Consider the following 16,984-nt stretch of genomic DNA (forward strand, 5'->3'; position numbering starts at 1 on the left):
AACTTGTTCGATACTGGTACAAGTAACTTGAACAGATTGTCTGTTCTCTGTTCACTGGATACTTCAACTAGAGCGCTGACTGGCATCGTCTAAATCAGCCTTAATGAATTTATTTTTTGTAATGAAATTTATTCTGAGGTCAATATACACTACACTGAGAGGAAAATTTAGTAAATATGACGAAATTTTTGGTACATGTTACCAATTCTCTAGTCATTTTCTACCCTACTAATCATTGGTACATGTTACAAAAAAAGAATGGTAGACACACATGTCAAACAAACTACAAATTGTTGGTCCAACATTGGTGCAATAACAGTGAAAATTTTGCTTCATATTTGTGAGATCAGGGATAATGACAATATTTTTTAATAATTATTTTTAATTTAAAAAATTGTATTCAATTGCGTTTAATTCTACTTACTTAGAATGCATTATACTAATAACTTATTCTATAAACAACATCAATAATTCTCGTTGGAATCATTCTATAAACTGCGTACAAGAGGCAAATTTCAATCGCAGCCTCAACCACCTCAATTTGATGAGCATTTCCAAAGCAAGTTCCCGTTCCTCTTCCTGCTGCATCGCTCTGATTTGCATTAGCTGATTAGCAGAGTGACGGTAGAAATAGCACGTTTCATCCGTATTTTGTTCTCTCGTGTCCCTATGAAGAAAAGAAATACATATGTTAATGATATTAAAAATGCAATAAATTATGTATGTTCACCTTAAGTTTTTTACGGTCGATGATGTGTTGAAGAAAGATTCCAATCTTAGCGACAAACTCGCCGTTACCTTTAATCCCATAGCTCGGATAGTTTTTGGTAAACAAGTATTACGAGTCTGGGATCATGCCAGCTGTAAAGACAAGGAAAAAGGTCAATAGTGTTGTAATGTATAGAATATAACTGATGTTTATCCTTGGCGGGAATATGAAAATAGTTTCCCGACCGAGGTGACTGATGTAATGATGTAAAAAAACGAATACTTATCTCCGATTTGTTTATGATGAATGATTGTACTGCATATAATTTTAAGGCCAACTAAAAAAGAAAAAAATGGTATTAGGTCAATTAAGATAATATGGATCAAAATTTCTTGTGATATTTTCCCCGCCGAAAATATGAAAACAAATTCTCGGGGGAGATGAATACATAATTGAATTCAATAAAAACAAAGTGCTTACCTCCGAATCGCTTCGTCTCCAAAAGACAAAAGACAAAGTGCGCACATCACAGTTGTTAGGTATGACAATAAAAACAAACTTACTAATGGTATGAAGTAAAATATACGAATTCCTGGTAGGAACTTTCATTGCGTCTGACATCTTTTTTACGCAATTCTAGTAATATTTACAAAAAATGTGTATATTTTACCAATGTTTTTGCTACTAAAGATTTGGTAGCTGCTTTTACTAAACTATTTCTCCAGTGTAGAAGAAATAATTCGAAACTGGAACTACCATTCTTTAGTAGTCGACAAATCGGTAGAATGTATAAATTGGGAAATGCATTTTTAGTACATTTTACCAAAACAGCTCGCAGTCGCTATTTCCCTTTTGAACTGAGATGGGCAAAACGGTTCATTTTGATGAACGGTTCAGTCACTAACTGTTCATTTAAGAGAATTAGTTCCTTTTAACCGTTCTTTCTCTCTTTCGTTCAGCGGTATTAAAAACAACATAGAATAATTGCTGGAACCCAACATCAATAGACAGCTATTCATTGATATCGTTGAATTGGATAGATTTTTTTAATTCGCATAGGATTTATATTTTTGAAATTTGGTGGAGAAAGATAAGCTGCTTCTTTAAAAGTAGCAAATTGTATGTGAAAGTACGTTTATCGGCCGACTATAATATATGTGATAATTTGATGCGCACAGAATATATGCAATTTTTCATATTTTCTGTTAGGACGAAATACAGGATCTATGTAAGATCATGTTTCATAACGGTTCATTCAGAGTCCAAAATCCAGCATTTTAGCTAACAATCAATCATCCGAACAATTACGATTAAACGTACACGCAATAGGCCAAATAATGGATTGAAAGCAACGAAAAAAATTTTTTCTCAACTTGCCCTCACTAGAAGATTTTATGTTTACCTTATTCAGATTTTTTTCTGATAATCAGGAAGTATATGAATGTTACGCGGAATTGAAAAAACACATGAAATTGAAAATACATAGCTTTTCCTTTAAAAATAAAATTTTATTTTTAACCCAAAATTGAGTATACACCAACAAAATAAATCCTGCATTACATGAATTTTGCTCATGAATAACAATATTGTTTTATTTTTCTTACAAGCGTTCTCGTTCTATTTATTTATTCCGTCCAGCGCAAATCAGTTCAGCTGCATTCGTTTCTTCGCAAACAGTTCGCCCGCAAACACTTCGTTCTCAAACAGTTCTTTTCCATACATACACTACCGTTCTTTAAAAAAGAGCGACCGTTCGTTCACTCTTTTGACGTAGGACTACGTCTTTCCTTTCTATACCGGGGTGTAAAATCAAAGTTTCGAAAACGAAAGCGTTACGCCGGAGACCGAGATTTTGAGTGTTAATAGCTCCAAAACAACTGAACGAAATGGTATGATAAACACTTCATTCGAAAGATAAAATGTCTACGCGTTCTATACTTGTTACTTTCTGTTCCAAAAACTTGTTTCAATAGTCTTAAATTTGCTTTCAAAACAGGCTATTGAAATCACCAATCGGTATATAAGCGAGCGCCGCTCGGAAATCCACTCAGTTCTAATTGGAGCATGTTGTCACTGTTGTGGTGAAGCTCTTCATTTATCATGAAAGCGCGGATGAACGGTGTCACCAAGAGCCTGTTTGTGCACCTTAGGCCAGAAGGGAATCAATCAGGAGGAGAGTGATGCCACAAACGGTTCCCCGGGAAGACCTCGAAGCAGCCGCTACACACACACACACATACACGCGCGGAATTCTTTCCGTTTGGATGCCATTCAGCATCGAGAAAGATCCGGAAAATAATCTGCCAGTTCCTCTGGGAATTTAAAATACATTCATGTGAAGGAGTTTATTTTGATGTTTTCTATCCATGTAACACCGTGAACAAATATGTTTCAATCAAGTGCTATTAACAGATGGTTATCGAGTTAGCATTAACCACTGGTGGGCTTCCAGTATCGAGGAAAATGTGGAAATATCTAATCGTTACTGAAAATAATCTGCCAGTTCCTCTGGGAATTTAAAAATACATTCATGTGAAAGAGTTTATTTTGATGTTTTCTATCCATGTAACACTGTGACCAAATACATTTGGTTTTGTGATTTTTCAATCAATCGCAATTAACAGGATAGCTTCTGAAGATTATTCTTCTCCTTCAGTAGGATATTTCCGTATCCAATATTGTATGCGCCCGCAATCGATTATTGCTCAGTAGCCGAAAGTTCCGAGCTCAGAAAGATCATTCCCCTCTAGTTTGCCTTCCAAATTGCCATCGTAAACCACGCCTTCTCTCGATTCAATCACGCACAAAAAGCATACTTAAGCGATATTCTGGTGGTGAGACGCATTCATTTTTCGTGAGGACATCGACAAGACAACATCGTTGCTTAGGGTGCTGGACGGCGAAGGATCGAGATCTGCCCTGAAACGCGAGCAGTTTGTTTGAAACTGTGAGGGAGCACAGAGTAGCCGATCCTTCGGGAGAAGAGAAGGTGACCATCGAAGCAGCCGCTACACACACACATACACGCACGGAATTCTTTCCGTTTGGATGCCGTTCAGCATCGAGAAAGATCCGGAAAATAATCTGCCAGTTCCTCTGGGAATTTAAAATTACATTCATGTGAACGAGTTTATTTAAATGTTTTCTATCCATGTAACATTGTGACCAAATATGTTTCAATCAAGTGCTATTAACAGATGGTTATCGAGTTAGCATTAACCACTGGTGGGCTTCCAGTATCGAGGAAAATGTGGAAATATCTAATCGTTACTGAAAATAATCTGCCAGTTCCTCTGGGAATTTAAAATTACATTCATGTGAAAGAGTTTATTTAAATGTTTTCTATCCATGTAACACTGTGAACAAATATGTTTCAATCAAGTGCTATTAACAGATGGTTATCGAGTTAGCATTGACCACTGGTGGGCTTCCAGTATCGAGGAAAATGTGGAAATATCTAATCGTTACTGAAAATAATCTGCCAGTTCCTCTGGGAATTTAAAATTACATTCATGTGAAAGAGTTTATTTAAATGTTTTCTATCCATGTAACACTGTGAACAAATATGTTTCAATCAAGTGCTATTAACAGATGGTTATCGAGTTAGCATTAACCACTGGTGGGCTTCCAGTATCGAGGAAAATGTGGAAATATCTAATCGTTACTGAAAATAATCTGCCAGTTCCTCTGGGAATTTAAAATACATTCATGTGAAAGAGTTTATTTTGATGTTTTCTATCCATGTAACACTGTGACCAAATATGTTTCAATCAAGTGCTATTAACAGATGGTTATCGAGTTAGCATTGACCACTGGTGGGCTTCCAGTATCGAGGAAAATGTGGAAATATCTAATCGTTACTGAAAATAATCTGCCAGTTCCTCTGGGAATTTAAAATTACATTCATGTGAAAGAGTTTATTTAAATGTTTTCTATCCATGTAACACTGTGAACAAATATGTTTCAATCAAGTGCTATTAACAGATGGTTATCGAGTTAGCATTAACCACTGGTGGGCTTCCAGTATCGAGGAAAATGTGGAAATATCTAATCGTTACTGAAAATAATCTGCCAGTTCCTCTGGGAATTTAAAATTAAATTCATGTGAAAAAGTTTATTTAAATGTTTTCTATCCATGTAACACTGTGACCAAATACAATTGGTTTTGCGATTTTTCAATCAATCGCAATTAACAGGATAGCTTCTGAAGATTATTCTTCCCCATCAGTAGGATATTTCTGTATCCAATATTGGATGCATAAAACCTTGTGCCTCCAACGTAACGCTCTCGTTTTCGAAGTTCTCCAAATATTCATTCATTCAGATTCAACTTCAAACAAATAATCTCTAAATCAACGATAGTCCTACGTCACCCTTGCGGTTATACCATAGATATAACCCACTTCCTGTTTTTAGCGAACTAGATCTTTCGTACCGTTCGTGAACGGTTTGTCCATCTCTACTTTTGAAAGTGATGCAATTCGGAGGTAAGCAGTTTTTTTTATTTAAAATATAATTATCCATTTATATTTCTTTTCGATCGCGAAGTTATTTTCGCCGGAAAGGAAAGGTAGAGCCACACCGAATACATACATCGGAAGAAACGCTATTATGTCGCTGAGTAGCAGTGGTGTTTCCAAACGAAGTAAATGAGTTTCCGAGGTGGCACCATTTGTAATGGCGCTTATTCAACTCAACTTTGACCTCGAAAGGAAGTGTATTTCTAGACCCGTCGGTTGTGAAATTGTTGGCAAATACACTTAGACTAGACAAATTTCGGAAGTACTTATCATTCCCTCGGATCCAGCGAGACCAAAACTGCCCTTTTGTTTCCGTTTTAGATTGAAGAGCCTCCGGGCGCTGGGTCATTGTCATTGTACAAATATTGCGCCAGCGAACGTCATCCGATTGTTGTACTAAACAAACTCTTTCGACGGCATCGGCAACAAAATTCTAATGCAGATATCCATTACCAACATGTCAATCATCCAGCAGCAAAATTCTCCGAGCGTGCCGGTCATCACGAAGGGGGCGCTCCGCTTTTCGCAAGAGCAGATCGCTTGCCACACCATGTACTTTTTGGCAAATTTGGATAGTTTCTGCTTGCGAATCTCCTCCGGAACGCTGAATTTGTCCTCTGCGGAGAAGAACAACAGGCCCGGCAGCTGACAAAAGTCCGCTTTGACGTAGGTTTCGTCGTCCATTACCAGGCAATGCGGCTTCGTCAGCATTTCGGTGTACAGCTTCCGGGCTCGCGTCTTCCCCACCATGTTTTGCCTTTCGTCGCGGTTAGGAGCCTTCTGAACCTTGTATGTACGCAGGCCCTCCCGCTGCTTGTTCCGCTGGATGAATGAACTTGACAAATTCAGCTTATTGGCGACATCCCGGACCGAACTTCTCGGATCACGTCTAAACTGCTTAACTACGCGCTTGTGATCTTTTTCACTGACGGAGCATCCATTTTTGCCGTTCTTCACCTTCCGGTCGATGGTTAGGTTCTCGAAGTATCGTTTTAGTACTCTGCTGACCGTGGATTGGACGATTCCCAGCATCTTACCGATGTCCCGATGTGACAACTCCGGATTCTCGAAATAAGTGCACAGGATTAATTCACGACGCTCTTTTTCGTTCGACGACATTTTTCCAAATTTACGAAAAATTGACAGTGAAGCATGGCCAACGTGATCTATACACTCTTATCTGATTATAAGCGAAAGCTAAAGATATAATTCCTAAAAATTAAATTTCTACAGCGTTTTTTCCGTGATGCAATTTGATGTGACACACCCTTTATAATCTTTTTATAGTCATTATTGCAAGAACTGAAAATTTAACAACAATACGATTTCAACCCGATAAAAATAAATTGGGCATTGACACGAAATCCCGAAAGCAGGACCGAAATTGGGGCGATATTCTGGTACATGTTTTGACATTTGTATTTACCAATTTACTCGCGCAAAATATACGAATAATTAGTACGGTAGAAAATGACTAACGAATTGATATTAATAACTAAAAAAATTGTGATATACACTAATTATTTTTCTCAGTGTATGGGCAAAGTCTCCATCTAACGAGGAAAACAAACCGGTCGCCGATGTGACACTGTCCAAGTCGGCCGCCGATCTGCCCTCGAAGATGGCGGCCTCTCGCAAGGTAATCTATTTTCCTACGATTACCTGGTTATTTCGAAACGTAGGAGACGATCCTTTAGTTCGGAGCTCAGGAAACAAGTTCCAAATTAATGAAAACTTCTTTTTTTCCACGAAAAAGTAATATTTAATTCCTGATGTAGAAACGTACTTTTTTGAATACTTTAAAGGTACAATTAATTTCACTTACGTTTATTGATTCCCTCTGAATTCGACAATTGATCTTCTCTCAAATATCCCAATGTACGGGCAAAATTATGAATAGCTGGTTATTCGGATATACAGTAGAACAACTAAATTTTGTAGCAGCTCGTTTGGTTTAATCAGCTCAAACTGTAAATAATATTTTTATTTCAATGAACAAACAGTATCATATTTCAAGAACTTACAAAATTAGTTTCAAGTGCACCGTACAATGATCAGATCCTGCGACCGCGATGATGAATGTGCTACTAATTTCGATCATTAGTAAAGTGGAGAATGGTTGATTTTAAGGTTCACTTACATAAATTCAGTTTATGCTAGTTGTATAACAATTTTAATGTTCAGCAGTAGCTTTTAATATAATCAATAGGATAAGGTTATTGTAAGCTAGTTTTAAGAAGATATCGCATATACTTTAGGAAATATAACTTTAGATTTAGTAAGCACGTTTCTTTTTTTGCATGTCACTTTTTAATAGAACCAGGGGTACGACTAAAACGTCAAATCCCTCATATTGCCAGTGTACCCAATATTGCTGCGGTTTACTGACATTTTGGTTCAATCAATTACTGTTGTTTACAACTCGGTCCGGTTATATAGTCGAATAGTGGCTAACTTTAAACTCCATGTTAAATGTGAACACCTCCATGTGAAACCGAAATATGAAAATCGCTCATGCAGTTAGAATAAAGCAGCGCATTTTTCGATTTCAATCCTCGTAAATGATATGTTGATAAACAAATGACGCCATATTGATTTTGAATTTGGGTAGCCTATATTCAATTGATGTCTAACCCCTGAATAGAACAATTCCTCTCTCTCTGTCCACATCTGCCAGTCATTGCATTACTTGACATTTCGGCGCAAGGTTCCTCGCATCACATCGGTAAGCCGACCGTCGTTAGTGCCCAGTGGTTGTAACACTGGTTGTACTTCATATTTGCTTCTGTGTATTTCCCACTTGAAGATGTATACAAAAAAGTCGAATGAATTATTTTTCAGACGGCAAATCGAATTGCAGAAAAACTAGAACCAAAATAATGATAATTAATGCATTCTTCTTCCAGTCGTCGGGGAAAAACCCTAAAATTTATATTTGACAAAATTGCACATCTCGATTCAAACAAAATAAATAATGTTTAAAATTTTCAAAATTATTATTAAGTCGTTCACTAACATCACCGACGATTTTTGTGTGAATGAGTCCATGACGCTTCTTTGGAAATGAAAAATTTCACACGGCGATTGAATCTAATTTTTTATACGTAACAGATAATTGCCCATTGACTGGGAGTATGAAGAAGTACCGGAATATAATAAGACAAACTTTGAAGCAATCGAACGTAACCTATGTCGTGTTTCCGTTTTGGAATCGTTAAAATTAAGCGACCGTTTCTTTTAACTTTACTCTAGAGACTGACGTTCCATCGAACTAGTGATATGCATCAGCCAAAGAGATATCCGGTAATTGCTCATTTTTCGTATACACTTTCGGACCAATGGTGCCAGTGTTTCCCAATTTTCTTATTTATACTTCTCATGCATCTGGATTATTGTAAAAGACATTTGGCAACGCTGGTTCTTTTCGCTCTTATTTTATTTTCCTCTCCTTGTTTGTGGAGGAATATTCTCACGTCTTGCTCGTGTGTATGCGTAGTTCATGAATTAACTTTCACACAGAGTCAAAGCTTTACCATACACCATGAGCAGATGAAACACAAGGATTTTATAATCGATTTATATTTACATATACATATACCTATTTTAATTATTCAAGAATTTCTTCTCTTATCTTCATCTCATCTCCTACATTATCCCCCGCCTCTATACTACTGATAAATATAATGAACCAATTAATTAGGCTTTAAACAATAATCTGAACCTATACAGTTGGCAATATTCATTAATTCATTGAAACTTGGAAGGTATTGAAACTCAAATAAATTTCCTTACTTGAACACAATCAATTGAATCAATTTTATTCCACTCAAAGTATCAGGTTGTTTCCAAGTTCTTACCCTCAAAGGGCAATCGCTTCCTAAGTGTCTGACAAGATGATGAATAGCATCACCAATATCCCCTTAATGCTTTCCACACAGAAGAGAGGCCTCATCATGCGCTGGTTGCTATATCCGGTATACATTGTGTCGTGCATGTGCTCACATGGAGCAACTACGCCCATGATGCGCTATCATACACAGATCACTCGGATAACAAATGCATGCAGGCTTTCGATAAAGCTTCGCCTTGCGTTCCACCATTTGGTGAGTGCATTGCATGCAGCATTTATGCGATCATTCTTACCTCTTTACCGTTTAGCAAGCACGAGACCGTCATGCAGGCGTACGAGAATGTGCCCCGCACTGTGTTCGTGCAGCTTTTTAGGCGTATTTTTGAACCTCTCATGCAAGCCACTCAGTGATCTAGCATACGCGTTATCATATATCCCTCTTACGCAGGCTACCAGACTGTGCTCCGCCTTGCTTCCAACATCCGTGACCACATTGGGTGCACCCATCATGCTCTCGTTCGTACGGAACCACCAACTCACAGATGGGTAAAAACTTTTACGCCCTGATATAAATCTCTGATCATAATCATTCTTGACAACACCAGATTCGATTGGTTCTTCTCTAAGCACTTCGGTGCATCGATAATAATATGCTTCGGTCGTTCGGAAGTTCCCGCTGTTCCTACGATCATTCGGAAGCAGAAGATCGGCCTTCCGAAACATGAACACTTGCTTCCCCATCTCCCGAACGATATCACTGTTCCTATTCTACCACAAACCGTTCCTTACTCTGTTCTTCGCCGTAAATTTTCTCTGTTTCTACCTACTCTTAGCCTCGCATTCTTCATATGACCCTTTGGAACCTTTCGAACACTAACTGTGATCCACTAATCACGTCAATATCACATCGTTCTCGGAACAAACTCGTAAGTTGACACTGCTCATACTTCCCATCGACGGGACCGAATCCAACTAAGTAACGAAGTCTCGATCCGTTTTCTCATTTTAGTCGAACTCTCCAACAGTTTTCCATTAGAAAAATCGAAGGATATTACAAAATTAGTTCCAACGTTTGTTTTTCTTCTAACGAAATTATTTTGAACGTTATAACAATAAAATTTCTTTCTCCCACGCTTTAATCCTGGATATTTTCATTTCATTTATTTTAACGCATGGTCGATAGGTGATACCTATCCCTTACCTAACTATTCCATGGCCGACGAATTCATTTTCGTCCCACGATTACATACTGCATGGCCAATAGGTAACATCTATCCCACAACTTTCATGGCCAACGAAATCTTATACGTACCACGATTACGTTTTTCATGACCGATAGGAGATACCTATCCCACGACTTCCATGGCCGACGAATTCATTTTCGTCCCACGATAATATATCGCATGGCCAATAGGTAATACCTATCCCACGACTTTCATGGCCAACGAAATCTTATTCGTCCCACGATTACATTTTGCATGACCGATAGGAGATACCTATCCCACGACTTCCATGGCCGACGAATTCATTTTCGTCCCACGATAATATATTGCATGGCCAATAGGTAATACCTATCCCACAACTTCCATGGCCAACGAAATCTTATTCGTCCCACGATTACATTTGTACGGTCGATAGGAGATACCTATCCCACGACTTCCATGGTGAACGAATTCATTTTCGTCCCACGATTACATATTGCATGGCCAATAGGAGATACCTATCCCATGAATCCATGGCCGATGAATTCATTTTCGTCCCACGATAACATATTGCATGGCCAATAGGTAACACCTATCCCACAACATTCATGGCCAACGAAATCTTATACGTCCCACGATTACGTTTTGTATGGCCGATAGGAGATACCTATCCCACGACTTCCATGGCCGATGAATTCATTTTCGTCCCACGATAATATATTGCATGGCCAATAGGTAATACCTATCCCACGACTTCCATGGCCAACGAAATCTTATTTGTCCCACGATTACATTTGCATGGCCGATAGGAGATACCTATCCCACGACTTCCATGGCCGACGAATTCATTTTCGTCCCACAATAATATTAGGCTGTCAAAAAAGTCCTGCGGTATTTTTTTTGACTTTTCATTTGTTCATAAAATTAGTTACTGTTGCGTACATCCCTGATGAGAAGCAACGCGCTGACGTTTGAACTGCGAGAGCTTTGAGATCCACCTTGTTCAGGTTCTTGAAAAGCCTTTTTTGACGTTTCCTAAAACAGCTCAACTTCTTCTTCTTTTGATCGGAAAAGGACAATGCAAGTTGAACTATCCTGAAGAAACGTTATCTCTACTCACTTGATAAACTCTGTGCAATCTAATCTAGCTTTGTACTATATATATAAATACGCTGAAAGGTAGTTCATGTAGATATCACGATTGAAGGCCATACTTATATAATATTTGTATTTAGGGAATATTAAGGGATCGCGGTAATTATATTATCCAGTTTGGGTACGAAGTCACGAGAAACCCACAAACGTGAGTCCTGATACAAACTATTAATTCAATGTAACATAACCTATTATTGTAAGCCTGCAGGAAAATTTTAATTATCCGTGAATAAATATTAAAATTTCGGAAATCTATTTCATCTGTTGCTTCGCAACAATTTAAAATTTTCGTTTCCTGGACTGGATCTATCCGTGAAGATGCCGAAGGACCCGAGAGAAGGAAAAAAAGATCCGCCGCCGCAGTCAAGTTGCGCTGCCTGTCAGTCCATGCACAACAGTCGCATGGTCGCATGTGACGAGTGTGATACTTGGTACCACTACGAATGCGTGGGTGTGTCACAAGACGTGGAGGAAATAGACTGGAGCTGTAAGAAGTGCGTACTAGCCAGAGCAGCCAAATCCAGGTCAATATCGCCACAACCGACCACATAAGCACGAACCGTATTGATATCCACAACAAATGTCACCGCTACCCAAGCAGCACAACAGAGTTACGACCCACAAGATCCACTCGCAAACAGTGCGGTGGCCCCCGATGCACATGAGGGAACTTCCCAGGAGCAGACGTCGAACGCGATTAGAGAATCATCCGGTAGTGATAATCTCACCCTGGCGCAGGAAATGAAGCTGAAGTTTCTTGAGGAGGAGCACGCTCTCGAAATGAAGTATATGGCGAGACGGCGCCAGATCCTGATGGAAACCAACGCAAGTTGTTTTCCTGAAGGTGAAATAAACTCACCTGGGCGTCCTCATTACCATTCGTCTCCGCACACACCGCTCCGTCCTGACGCGCAGGAATTCCATCCGCGGCCTAGCCAGCAGGCCATTGATTTAGAGCAGAGCGGTTTTTATCAAACGCTGTTAAACAGGAGCCAAATAGCAGCGAGGCAAGCTGTTTCCAGGGAACTACCCTATTTCGATGGGGACCCCGAAGAGTGGCCGCTATTTTTTGCCACATTCGAAAGTACCACTAGGATGTGCGGGTACACCCCCGAAGAGAATGCGGTCAGGCTACAGAAGTGCCTGCGTGGGAAAGCGAAGGATTCTGTACGAAGTCAGCTGCTGTACCCTGGGAACGTGAACAGTGTCATCGCCACCCTCAAAATACTTTTCGGACGTCCGGAGATTGTGATTCATTCTCTCATTCGGAAGATCCAAGCGCTGCCAGCCCCGAAGGTGGACAAACTAGGATCATTGATCGACTTTGCCGTGGCGGTCCGGAACATGGTGGCAACCGTACAAGCTTGCGAACTCGACGATTATCTGTACAACGTGTCGCTGTTGCAGGAGCTAGTCGATCGTTTACCACCGATGATAAAACTCAATTGTGCCATGCATCGCCAGGTTGCCAATACTCGTGTTACCCTGAGTTCATTCAGTGACTGGTTGTATTCCGTGGCGGAAGCTGCAAGCTCCGTGAGTATTCCATCCACTTCTTCAGCTGATCACAAGCAACATCGTGGCAAGAAAGACGACGGGTACTTAAACGCACACCGTGAACAATCTCCACCACCGGAAAGGAAGTCCGCTGTTGATTCCTGTCCCAACGCTTGCTGTGTGTGTGAGGGGTCGTGTAACAAAGTGGAAAAGTGCAATAAGTTCCTCGGATTGGACCACGCTGGACGTTGGTCGATGTTGAGAGACCGTAAACTCTGTCGACGCTGTTTAAACAATCATCGTGGTGCTTGCAGATCCTCATCAGCTTGTGGAGTTAATGGATGCTCGTTCAAGCACCATCGCCTGCTGCATAATCCCTTGGCTAAACCCCCAACCAATACATCCGGTCCCGAATATTCATCCGTTGCATCTACTCCGAAGCCACCAAATCCTCTAACCTCTCCCAAGTCGACCGAGGAACAGAATATTCCGGAAGCTGGGTCATCTCGTGGGCACAATTGCCATACTCACCGTAGCAGTTGTAAATCTGTGCTGTTTCGATATGTGCCCGTTGTCTTATACGGCCAAGGAACCAAGGTGCACACACATGCCTTTTTGGATGATAGGTCTTCCCTGACTCTGCTGGAGGATGACTTGGCAAACGAGTTAAACCTCGAAGGAAGTCCTCATCCAATCTGCCTTCAGTGGACGGGTGACACATGTCGTTATGAAGATTCATCCCGTCGGGTTTCGATCATGATATCCAGTATTCTAAACAAGGAAGCAAAGTTTGCTCTATCAGATGTGCACACCGTTAAGCAGTTGAAGCTTCCATCGCAAACTCTCGCTTTCGACGAATTATCGGAAAAGTATCGCTACCTAAAGGGGCTCCCCGTTGATTCTTACCAAAACGTACGACCAAGAATTCTCATTGGGATCAACAACTGGCGTGTTGGTCACGTACTCGAAAGCAAAGAGGGAGAAGAAGCGGAACCCATCGCAGCGAAGACACGCTTGGGCTGGATGGTATTCGGAACGTGTTCTAGTGGTCGTTATCCGGTTTCAGTACATTACAGCTACCACATAAATTGTGGCTCCTCTAAAACTGATGAAGACTTGCACAAATCTGTAAAGGAGTTCTTTTCTTTGGATAGTTTGGGGATCATCAAGTCCGAAAAACCAATAATCAGCCGTGACGACGAGCGTGCTTTATACATGATGCGTTCGTTAACCACGCTAGAAGAAGACCGCTACCGGACGGGCATGCTATGGAAGTATGACGACGTGAGGATGCCGAACAGTAAGAGCATGGCGATGAAACGACTTCTTTGCTTAGAGCGGAGGATGGCACGGGAGCCAGAGCTAGCTAAGGCGCTCCGTCATAAGATGAACGACTATGTGGAAAAGGGATATGCTCGAAAGTTGACCCTTGAAGAACTGGAGCAGCCACGCGATCGGATTTGGTATTTACCGGTCTTTCCGGTGTTCAACCCGAACAAGCCCGGCAAGTTGCGGATAGTTTGGGACGCAGCAGCAGAGGTAAACGGTGTATCGCTGAATGCGTTTCTTCTTAAAGGTCCCGATCAGTTGACCGAGCTCCCATCAGTATTGTATAAGTTTCGCGAGCACCTGGTGGCAATTGGTGGGTACATCCGAGAGATGTTCCACCAGGTGCAGATGATTGAAGACGATCAACATTGTCTCTGGCGCACCGAGGATGCGCAAGATGAGCCTGATGTTTACGTTCTAGCCGTGATGTCGTTCGGAGCCACATGTTCTCCAAGCTGTGCTCAGTTCGTTAAGAACGAGAATGCCGAGAGGTTTCGATCGCAGTTCCCAGCAGCAGTTGATGTTATCCAGAAAGCCCACTACGTGGATGACATGCTTACCAGCGTAGAGACGGAAGATGACGCAATCGAACTGGCCCAACAAGTGAAACAAATTCACTCTCATGCGGGTTTCGAAATGCGAAACTGGGTTTCTAACTCCCGCAAAGTACTCAAAGCCATGGGCGAAGAGCAAGTTTCGGAGAAATCCATGGATATTGCCTCTGAGTTGGCCAACGAAAAGGTCTTGGGTATGTGGTGGTCACCGAGCTCAGATACTTTCACATACAAAATGTTTACACAACGCAATGAGAAAATTCTTCTGGAAGGAAAGCGTCCAACGAAGCGTGAATTGCTGCGGACCATGATGTCAATTTATGATCCCCTGGGAATGATTGCACATTACCTAATGTTCGTGAAAGTACTCCTTCAGGACGTGTGGAGATCAGGCGTGTCCTGGGACGAGTGTATAGCGGATCGAGAATGGGAAAAGTGGCAAACTTGGCTGCGCTTACTTCCGAACCTGGAATCGTTGCAGATCCCACGCTGCTATCGGCTGTCTCTCTCAATTGGTCTTTGCACCAACATCCAACTCCACACTTTCGTAGATTCCAGTGAAGAAGGCTACGCTGCAGTGTGCTACTTCCGGTTCGAGGAACGCGGTCAAGTGGAATGTGTTGGAGCAAAAAGTCGAGTCGCTCCTCTTAAATTTACCTCCATTCCGCGTCTCGAGCTCCAGGCAGCTGTTGTTGTTTCTCGATTGGCGAGCAATATCCAACAAGGTCACACGTATAATATCAACAAACGCTATTTTTGGACGGATGCTCGCGATGTCCTATGCTGGCTCTCGGTAAACCTGCAGGAAAATTTTAATTATCCGTGAATAAATATTAAAATTTCGGAAATCTGTTTCATCTGTTGCTTCGCAACAAGTAACAATCATCTGTTTTAAGTCAAATATGCGCCGTTTTGTTCGATGACTTGTTCCCAACGAGATGCCAACTTCATAATACCCCTGTTATAGAAGCTCGCTTCCTTATTGGCAAAAAACTCGGATAGCCAATTTTCACAGGCCTCTTTTGTGGCTAACTTCTGACTACCTAGCTCGTTCGCCATGGACAAAAACAGGTGGTAGTCACTTGGTGCAAGGTCCGGACTATACGGCGGATGCAAAAGAACCTCCCATCCGAGCTCCCGGAGCTTCTGGCGCGTCACCAAAGAAGTGTGTGGCCTGGCGTTGTCCTGATGGAAGACAATGCGGCCTCTGTTTATCAAAGATGGCCTCTTCTTCATGAGTGCTACCTTCAAGCGGTCCAGTTGTTGGCAGTACAGGTCCGAATTGAGCGTTTGGCCATAGGGAAGCAGCTCATAATAGATTATTCCTTGACAATCCCACCAAATACACAGCTGAACCTTTCTGGCCGTTAATGAGGGCTTGGCCACTGTCTGAGCCGCTTCAGCGGGCTTCGACCATGACCTTTTGCGCTTCACGTTGTCGTAAGTGACCACTTTTCATCGCCAGTCACCATCCGCTTCAGAAACGGGTCGATTTTGTTGCGATTCAGCAGCGATTCACATGCGTCGATACGGTCAAAGATGTTTTTTTTTTTGCGTCAACGTGTGTGGCACCCATACATCGAGCTTCTTTGTGAATCCAAGCTTCTTCAAATGGTTAATAACGGTTTGATGACTTATCCCCAGCTCTTGGCCGATGCTACGGCTGCTACTATGCCGGTCTTTCTCGGCTAATTCAGCGATTTTGTCGCAATTTTCGACGACAGGCCTTCCGGAGCGTGGCACATCTTCGACGACCTCTACACCAGAACGAAAACGTTGAAACCATCGTTGTGCGGTGGAAATGGAAACTCTATCTGGTCCATAAACTGCACAAATTTTATTGGCAGCTTGAGATGCATTTTTGCCTTTGTCATAGTAGTACTGTAAAATAGAAAATCTTTCGTCACACAACCAAGCAATTGCAAAGTTTTCCTTTTGCATTCTATTCAATTTGCCACTTTATACTCACATAAAAAAACTGCTACCGACTGCACCATTGTCGTGTTTCCGTTTTGGAATCGTTAAAATTAAGCGACCGTTTTTTTAACTTTACTCTAGATACTGACGTTCCATCGAACTAGTGATATGCATCAGCCAAAGAGATATTCGGTAATTGCTCATTTTTATACGTATACTCTTTCGGACCAATGGTGCCAATGTTTCCCAAT

General features: G+C 41.2%; 1 protein-coding gene across 1 annotated transcript; it reads left to right on the forward strand.

Annotated features, from left to right (window-relative positions):
• Positions 1-11,754: 11,754 nt before the first annotated feature.
• Positions 11,755-15,642, forward strand: LOC129766546 (uncharacterized). Its single transcript, XM_055767118.1, has 2 exons — positions 11,755-11,923; positions 12,038-15,642. The coding sequence occupies exons 1-2, from the start codon at positions 11,755-11,757 to the stop codon at positions 15,640-15,642; spliced, it is 3,774 nt and encodes a 1,257-aa protein (XP_055623093.1).
• Positions 15,643-16,984: the final 1,342 nt, after the last annotated feature.

Source organism: Toxorhynchites rutilus, chromosome 2 (genome assembly GCF_029784135.1).
Source record: "Toxorhynchites rutilus septentrionalis strain SRP chromosome 2, ASM2978413v1, whole genome shotgun sequence".
In the NCBI taxonomy this organism is placed as follows: Eukaryota; Metazoa; Arthropoda; class Insecta; order Diptera; family Culicidae; genus Toxorhynchites; species Toxorhynchites rutilus.